This window comes from Trematomus bernacchii, unplaced genomic scaffold (assembly GCF_902827165.1).
Source record: "Trematomus bernacchii unplaced genomic scaffold, fTreBer1.1, whole genome shotgun sequence".
NCBI lineage: Eukaryota > Metazoa > Chordata > Actinopteri > Perciformes > Nototheniidae > Trematomus > Trematomus bernacchii.
The window spans coordinates 15,523,587-15,533,579 of record NW_022987593.1 but is presented as its reverse complement, the minus strand read 5'-3'; the positions used below and the strand labels follow the sequence as shown (position 1 = coordinate 15,533,579).

Genomic DNA, 9,993 nt, shown 5'->3' with positions numbered 1-9,993 from the left:
CATCGGAAACACACTGCAAGAGCATAAGAGGAAAGAGAAGAGAAGAATTAAAAAGCTGCAGTTCTGGTAGATGGTACTGATTATAGTAGGGCTGTGCGATTATGGCAAAAATCATAATCACGATTATTTGGGTCAATAATTGATATCACGATTATTAAATACGATTATTCATTGACTTTGAAAACATCCAATACAAAAATAAAATAAATGATACATTTAATAAATAATATCAAAATAATAAATACCAATAAACAAGATCAACAAATATTTTGGAGCGCACTTCCACAAGTTACTAAACATATATAAATATGATAAATACAAATAAATGAGACCAAAATTAATTAGATCAAATATGTTGCACTGTCACAACCAAGCAAAGCAAAATAATTGTTTTTTTCGATTATGTTGTTTTCGTAATTGTGGCAGGCCAAAATCGTAATTGCGATTAAAATACGATTAATTGCACAGCCCTAGATTATATTATTATAAATAAATATGCTTTGCACATTGCAGAGGACATTTAACAGATCAAAAGGGAACTGAGAACTTTTGAATGAGAGCCGCTTGTCTGAGCAACACGTCTGAAAGAGATCTGGTGCTGCTACTGCAGGGTCTCTCTCGCTGTGGTCAGCACGTTGTTGATGATAGTTAGGAACAACGTGATTTTGTGAAGTTAGTGTGAATCGCATCATTTTGTGTGGGATCCTGGTCTTTCACTTGAAGTCTCCCTGAAAGGAACTCACTTTCTCTTGTTCCTACAGTTAAGATCAATTGAACACAAAGAGGTGGAGCTGAAGTTTCAAGGTGTGGCCATGGTCGCCCTCTCCTCCTATAAAGGATGTTAGTTCAGACCGTCTTCCCCACAGCAGCTTACTCCTCACACTCAGAGCCAAGAAGAAGAAGAAGAAGAAGAAGCTTTGGAGCATCCATCAGACATCTCTCTCCGACAGACAGGTAAAAGAAACAAGGGAGAAGCACTAGAAAAACTTGTACTTTACTCGAGTATTCTTAGTCTATGCTACTTTATACTTCTAGTCCACTACATTTTAGAAGCCAATATTGTACTTTTTACTACATTTATTTGACAGCTCTTGTTTTTGGTTACTTACAAACATATGTTTTGAAAGAGAGGACATTGTAGGAAAACAAATTAAATTCAATGTCACATTTATTTATAGAGCTGATGAACAATGTGAGTCAGGCAGCAATATGATGTTCTCTCTAAATTAATGTTATTAAAAACACCATAAATCACAATTTAGGGCGACAGGGTTACATGCCTTGCATGACCCTAAATATCGTCAGATATATTACACAGTGATCGTGCCAATTCAAAATGATTCTGCATGATATTCCTCCTCAGTTAAAAAAAAGTTTAATGTCAATAGGGTTAAAACATAAAAGACTATTATTACTGTAATTTCCACATAAAGCCATTATTCTGTTTTTGTCTTTTCTGTTGCAGGTATTGTTCAGACTGACAGACAAAAATGAAGGTGAGGAATGTGTGGCTCTGATAGTTATTAGTTATTATTGTTTCATCTCTAGATAAATAATGTTTAATGTTGTTAGCTGTTTCTGTGGATTTATGATTGTTAATAATTAAGGTTCAGATAGAAGTGAAGTGCATTGTTACAGCAAGCAGCAGACAGGCTCGGTGTTATCACTAACCCAACTGACTGAGTCCAAGATCTTTATCTGTTGCAGGTAAACAATTACAAAACAAAAAGAGGGCATAATCAATAATTACATTTAGTGAAAGTCCTACTTGCATAAAACCACTGTTTAAAAAGCACTTCAGTTTATTTATCTTAACATCCCCGATCGAAGCATTGTTATTCCATAACAGGAGCTATAGAGTGTCATTTTTATTCAATGGAAGATTTTGTATATTTAAAAAGTATTAAGGATAATAATTAAGAGACAGATGTGTTTCTTTTTCACTTGTCCTCTCTCATGTTTGAAACTCTGTCAATGACTTGATTTGTGTGCAGATGGCTGGCCTGTGTTGGATATCTGTGCTGCTGGCAGTCAGTCTGTCTATTGGAGACTGTGAGCCGTTGGATATCGGTTACGTAAAGAGAATTGCTGAACTCATCCAGAACAAGTGAGTCAATTTGATTCTAATAGTACAATAGTATTGATGTACTTCATTGATGGAGGTATTGGATATAGTTCACAAAAGTCTTTAAAATGAACACTGAACGTTGTTTAAAAATAGCATTACATGTATTAATGGGATATTGAATATCTGGCCATGTTTTTGCTGCACGTTAAAGAAGCAGTAAAAGTATGACCCTGATGTAAGAGTAGTTTCTAAATGTAGATGGAGAAAAGTGTTTCCTCAACAAATAGGATTCAGTCTGATTATATTCACACAGTCACTGCATCCAGAGGAATAATCAAAATCATGATGATTTTGACCTTTAGTCTAGCATCACCTTTATGATGATTTGTGATTTTAGAAGTGAAATGTCTCGACAACTTCCTGTTACACTAAGGACTTTTTCAACAGCCTCAGTTTTAGTTCATGTTAGGTGCTCATTAGTAAATATTATAATGCTATCACCATAAAACATTACCATTAACAGCAATATTAAGCCCATTAATGGTAGCATTTCTCTGAAATGATTGCAGTGTGTAAGAACAATCTCAAAGAGCCCGGAGCATGGCTGTAGACTCTCTGTGTTGTTTTGGTCCTCTGACATTTAAATAAAGTCTCCACTATCTTTAGTTTTACATCTGTTTGGCTGGTTAAGATCTTAAGTGAAAATCACTAAATCAAATGTGCATCAGTAACGTTGTTTGATCTGAAAGTAATGTCACCTGATTCACACCATTACTTATTGATTACCTAAATATCAAATGGACTATCAGGAAGATGTTCTTTTACTAAGGTGTTTTGTGTAAGACAGCAGAACAATGTGACCTTAGGAAAGAAGGAACCAAGATATTAGGGATCAAAAATGTCTCCTCTACTTTTTCATGTCTCTTCTACATCAACATGTGTCCCCTCTTCTTCATGTCTCTTCTACATCAACATGTGTCCTCTCTTCTTCATGTCTCTTCTACATCAACATGTGTCCTCTCTTCTTCATGTCTCTTCTACATCAACATGTGTCCCCTCTTCTTCACGTCTCTTTTACATCAACATGTGTCCCCTCTTCTTCATGTCTCTTCTACATCAACATGTGTCCCCTCTTCTTCATGTCTCTTCTACATCAACATGTGTCCCCTCTTCTTCATGTCTCTTCTACATCAACATGTGTCCCCTCTTCTTCATGTCTCTTCTACATCAACATGTGTCCCCTCTTCTTCATGTCTCTTCTACATCAACATGTGTTCCCTCTTCTTCATGTCTCTTCTACATCAACATGTGTCCCCTCTTCTTCATGTCTCTTCTACATCAACATGTGTCCCCTCTTCTTCATGTCTCTTCTACATCAACATGTGTTCCCTCTTCTTCATGTCTCTTCTACATCAACATGTGTCCCCTCTTCTTCATGTCTCTTCTTCATCAACATGTGTCCCCTCTTCTTCATGTCTCTTCTTCATCAACATGTGTCCCCTCTTCTTCATGTCTCTTCTACATCAACATGTGTCCCCTCTTCTTCATGTCTCTTCTTCATCAACATGTGTCCCCTCTTCTTCATGTCTCTTCTACATCAACATGTGTCCCCTCTTCTTCATGTCTCTTCTACATCAACATGTGTCCCCTCTTCTTCATGTCTCTTCTACATCAACATGTGTCCCCTCTTCTTCATGTCTCTTCTACATCAACATGTGTCCCCTCTTCTTCATGTCTCTTCTACATCAACATGTGTCCCCTCTTCTTCATGTCTCTTCTACATCAACATGTGTCCCCTCTTCTTCATGTCTCTTCTTACATCAACATGTGTCCCCTCTTCATGTCTCTTCTTCATCAACATGTGTCCCCTCTTCTTCATGTCTCTTCTTCATCAACATGTGTCCCCTCTTCTTCATGTCTCTTCTACATCAACATGTGTCCCCTCTTCTTCATGTCTCTTCTTCATCAACATGTGTCCCCTCTTCTTCATGTCTCTTCTACATCAACATGTGTCCCCCTCTTCTTCATGTCTCTTCTACATCAACATGTGTCCCCTCTTCTTCATGTCTCTTCTACATCAACATGTGTCCCCCTCTTCTTTCATGTCTCTTCTACATCAACATGTGTCCCCTCTTCTTCATGTCTCTTCTACATCAACATGTGTCCCCTCTTCTTCATGTCTCTTCTACATCAACATGTGTCCCCTCTTCTTCATGTCATCTTCTACATCAACATGTGTTCCCCTCTTCTTCATGTCTCTTCTACATCAACATGTGTCCCCTCTTCTTCATGTCTCTTCTACATCAACATGTGTCCCCCTCTTCTCATGTCTCTTCTACATCAACATGTGTCCCTCTTCTCCATGTCTCTTCTACATCAACATGTGTCCCCTCTTCTTCATGTCTCTTCTACATTCAACATGTGTCCCCTCTTCTTCATGTCTCTTCTACATCAACATGTGTCCCCTCTTCTTCATGTCTCTTCTACATCAAACATGTGTCCCCTCTTTCTTCATGTCTCTTCTACATCAACATGTGTCCCCTCTTCTTCATGTCTCTTCTACATCAACATGTGTCCCCTTCTTCTTCATGTCTCTTCTACATCAACATGTGTCCCCTCTTCTTCATGTCTCTTCTACTCAACATGTGTCCCTCTTCTTCATGTCTCTTCTTCATCAACATGTGTCCCCCTCTTCTTCATGTCTCTTCTTACATCAACATGTGTCCCCTCTTCTTCATGTCTCTTCTTCATCAACATGTGTCCCCTCTTCTTCATGTCTCTTCTACATCAACATGTGTCCCCTCTTCTTCATGTCTCTTCTACATCAACATGTGTCCCCTCTTCTTCATGTCTCTTCTACATCAACATGTGTCCCCTCTTCTTCATGTCTCTTCTACATCAACATGTGTCCCCTCTTCTTCATGTCTCTTCTACATCAACATGTGTCCCCTCTTCTTTCATGTCTCTTCTACATCAACATGTGTCCCCTCTTCTTCATGTCTCTTCTACATCAACATGTGTCCCCTCTTCTTCATGTCTCTTCTACATCAACATGTGTCCCCGGCTTCTTCATGTCTCTTCTACATCAACATGTGTCCCCTCTTCTTCATGTCTCTTCTACATCAACATGTGTCCCCTCTTCTCCATGTCTCTTCTACATCAACATGTGTCCCCTCTTCTTCATGTCTCTTCTACATCAACATGTGTCCCCTCTTCTTCATGTCTCTTCTACATCAACATGTGTCCCCTCTTCTTCATGTCTCTTCTACATCAACATGTGTCCCCCTCTTCTTCATGTCTCTTCTACATCAACATGTGTCCCCTCTTCTTCATGTCTCTTCTACATCAACATGTGTCCCCTCTTCTTCATGTCTCTTCTACATCAACATGTGTCCCCTCTTCTTCATGTCTCTTCTACATCAACATGTGTCCCCTCTGTGTAAAGAGACTCTGAAAGTTTCAATGATCTGTTTGGTATTTGGAGCCAAACACTTCAGAGACATGTTTTGTGTATATCTGAGACCTGTAATATATTGATGAAAAACAGTATAATATGGGACCTTTAAGCATACAGTATTCAAGCAGTAGCCTATACACCAACAAAGAAACACATGAGCACATACATTTAAAAATGTATGTTGCAGCATGTATACTTACCATTGTGTATGAATACTTGTACTCTGACAAAAGGTAATACTGTGTGTCTGTTTTCTTTGACAGCTTCCTAATCAATGACCGGCATTTCAGTGTGGCTGTAAACATCCCGGAGGACCAGAACCTATTGGCTAAGGCTTTTGATAAGATCAATTTGGACGATGTGAAAAAAGATCTTGATGAAGGCAAGGTGTACATAGGCAGCAATGCTGTTGTGGCAGTTCCTCAGAAGAAAGACACCTACACTGACCATGCAGAGGCACAGGTACTGGACAATTTAGGAAACTTAGCTAACACACATGAGGGTAACATTCTGGTCCTCTACTCCTGGCTTTCTCCATGTGGTGACAAGTGTACAAACATTAACAACAGGAACAATATCTTAAAAAAGATCGAAGAAAAGGTAAAGCCAAAATGGGAAAGCTATGCCTTTGTGTTTCATACAGTATTTGACCTAAAAGGTGAAGTTTCCATAAGCAACATTCAAGGGACCCTTCTTAATCTTAGAGGAGTGATGGTTGACGACAACATTTTCCGTTGTTACAAGCCAAATAATAGAGTATTCCAATGTTTCAAGTGCTTCAAAGATGCTCCACCAGGTGGTGGTCCTGTGGATGAGTGTGTTAGAAATTAGGAATGAATGTGTGTAGGCCAAAAGAAGAGCTGACCTAGGCATTGACACAACTGGATCCTACTAAAATGTTACTTTGAGAAGTTCATTAATGCTCAACAATGCACTTGCTGCTTTAAATGGCTAGATGTTACACCGGCACGCTAAGGACCCAAACACACTCATCTTTGGTCACAAACTAATCAGCAGAGCTTTCATCCATTTCTTGCAACATAACTCTGAGGTTTATTTAATGTTTAGCATAAGATTGACTTATTTTGGTGTTGTTCTATGTTCATGTTGTGATGTATCTTCTGTACTTACTGCAGTTTGACTCAGTGTTGGTTTGAGAGGCATTTTTTGTTCTATCCAAATAACAAAACAAAAAAAGCCAACATGCATGTTGAAAAAGCGTTCAAAAATATATACTACCCAATTTCAAAAAGCCAAAGAAATGTTTTTAAATGATATTGTTTATTGTATATCAACCTCAGTTATAGAAGTGATTGTACTCAATACTTATGTTAAACTTTACCAAATGATTTCTGCTTTTTCTGATTAAAGCTTTGCTAAGCATTCTCACTCTGTGTGTCAATCATCTGGAAACTCATAACAAAAGGATGAGGAACTACTAGCCAATAGATACGTCTTTATGGTTCAAGACAGAAATTAGCAACCAGTGTTTCAACAGCACTTAAATAAATATATTGTCATGTGATTATTTCAAAGCTTACATCCCAGAATTAAACATTTTCATAACATGTGCAAAATTGTAAAGGTTTTTTATAAAATGAAAGGTTGTGTATATATTTCTTTAAAGTGTAAAGAATACAAATTACGAGAAATATATATTAGTTTCTAATTTGAAATAATTTGTTTTGTGTGCAGATGGCTGGCCATTATGGTCAATGTATGTAAATAATATGTAAAAAGAGTACTTTTACTTTTGGTACTTTAAGTATACGTTGATGCCAATAATATTATATTTTTAGTTGAGTAACATTTTGAATACAGGGATTTTAATTGTAACAGAGTATTCCTGAACTGTGGTATTTCTACTTTAACTTAAGTACAAGATCTGAGTGCTTCTTCCAGCTCTGCAGTTCAAGCCTTAAAACTCAATTGTCACGGGAGTAGCGACACTGGGCCAAAGGACCACCAAGCGGAGACTTCATCTCAAAAGGGGGACCACAGAAGTTGTTAAAAACATTTGTTTACATTACTGAGAGTGAAATGTAGTGTAACTCTAAATGAAATGAAACAGAGACTGACTGATGGCCACCAGCTTACAGTATACGTATGCATGTAAAAGTCAGCTGATCTGAGGCCTGTTCAGAGAAGGCTGTCACAGATGTCTCAGATGATTCAGCAGAATGTAAGACTTCATTGTCATGTCAAGTCTGACATTTTTCTTTTTCTTGCAACTTGTTCAAGAGCCTCTAACAAATTTGATCTGGGTTTAACTCTGTATTTAATTTTAGTATTGACTGGTGCCAAAGGAGTGCTTCAGTCTAACTTTATTAAATATGAACTTACTCTAAACACACTGCAAGAGAATACTAAACAAAGCTGTTCTGGTAGTTGGTACTGTATTACATTTTAAACAATACACCCTTTCGTCTCAGTATGCCTATAGCAACTTAAAACCTGCAGAAATATAGCAACTGCTTTCAGTATTTTTTTAGCTCAGTTTTACTCAAACATGTTTAGATGTTGCCAAACTCCGACCAGAATACCCCAAAGACAAAGTTAAGAAATCCATGCATTCATTCATTCATGGATTTGTTTAAGGGTAACAGACAGCACCTGCCCTGACTGATAGCATATTGGAAAACCAAGGTTCTTATCCCCTTTTGCTCTGCAGATCATTACAGCGCTCTTATATATAAACACATACACTGCTATAACTCTCAAAGTGCATTTACATTTAAGTAGTTCTCAATGCTTTCTATTTGAACAATTCAACTTGGATAAAAGACTCAAATTCACTTAAACAGAATGATGCTTTTTACTTTCTTATTACTTAACGCTGAGTTAGAAAAGAACCTTTGCTAGTAGTTGTCTCACTGTATATGTGATTATCTTTAAAATGTGTATATAAATGAGTCTGATGCAGATATTGATGTCCTACCTTTGATTAAATGCAGGGGGGAGGTATGTGATGATTTCTGAAGTGAATGCATTATAAGTACTTCTGAATAACTTCTAAAGCAAATGGATCAGGACTAAAAAGAGTCTTCCTGTTCTCTAACATGAATTGTGTTTTGTGTATTGATTAAGAATGAGGATCCCACCAACCTCCAGGATACATCTTCTCTCTATACTCGACAGGTTTGAATACCCAGTGATACACAGTTATGTATTTCTCTGTGTAAAGGGATCGTTTCCTTTTGTTTCAAGTTCAGTGACTAAAATAAAGAAGTTTGTGCTAAATGAACCTCAAGACACTCGGTCACTCTGGTCCGTCACATAACAACTATCTCCACACAGTTTAGAGCCTGCAGGTCAGACTGTATAATGCATTTAAAAGATAACATTGAGCTTACACTCTTTTTCATTTTTGCATGAATGCATTTGAATGCCTTTTGACTTTGTAGATACAGACATGGTGCCATACTGAAGGTTGGCTTATCTCCCAAAGTCTAACTGCACAGCTTCAGACATATCTTAAGGTACCTCATCTCAACTCTTGGCTCTGCCTCACACATCAGAAACTACTTTGGTTATCACAAAGTGGATATGAGGTTTGTAATGCAGATGCTGCCATTACACAGGAGAAGGTCAGGGTGACAAGGTCAGAGGCATCCTAAACTCTATATCTACATAAACTGCCATGACTATTACATTGAGACCTTTTATCCCAAAATAACACAAGTTACTTTGGATACAAATATTCTTAATTCTTACTTAATTGTTTTATTTTGAACTGCCATACTTTTGATGAAAAACACATTTGTTTCTTATTTACTACTACACAACAATGTGTTAGAGGAAGATGTGTCTAAGGACTAGGGACGGGTACCGAGCTCCGGCATTAAAGGGGCCCCTGAATTATTAAATACAGCGTTTAAGCTCCAACGTTATCTTCTTCTTTTTATCGGTACTGGAGACATTTAAAAAAATGTATGTCATATGTATTATTGCTACATAAAGATTATATTGTAGTTTTAGTGTCGGCAACTCCGTTTGTAAAAAAAAAAGACAAAAAAATGCGTCTCTGATGTATTTTCAATCTTCCCAATCCAGACCAGAGATATCTCCCCCATCTCTCACACACACACACACACACACACACACACACACACACACACACACACACACACACACACACACACACACACACACACACACACACACACACACACACACACACACACACACACACACACACACACACACACACACACACACACACACACACACACACACACACACACACACACACACACACACACGACTGTCTCTCTAGTAGCTCTGTAGCCCCATCCACGTAGTAACGTTTCCACGTCAGGTGTTATGTATGCTAGCAGCAACACACGGAGCTAACTCAATGATACAAACATGGGTTAATGATTAGAGGGAACTGAGTTATTTATTTTGTTAAGGTTTCAGCTATTCTGTTCACAGTTCTGTCATCAGATTATTTAATACGGTTTGTTTA

The 9,993-nt window shown here is 37.8% G+C and overlaps 1 protein-coding gene across 1 annotated transcript; it reads left to right on the top strand.

Annotated features, from left to right (window-relative positions):
- Window positions 1-865: 865 nt before the first annotated feature.
- On the top strand, window positions 866-6,914 carry LOC117481833. The gene is made up of 4 exons (XM_034129732.1): window positions 866-954; window positions 1,466-1,496; window positions 1,995-2,107; window positions 5,789-6,914. The coding sequence occupies exons 2-4, from the start codon at window positions 1,491-1,493 to the stop codon at window positions 6,354-6,356; spliced, it is 687 nt and encodes a 228-aa protein (XP_033985623.1). The 5' UTR covers window positions 866-954; window positions 1,466-1,490; the 3' UTR covers window positions 6,357-6,914.
- The last annotated feature ends 3,079 nt before the right edge of the window (window positions 6,915-9,993 follow it).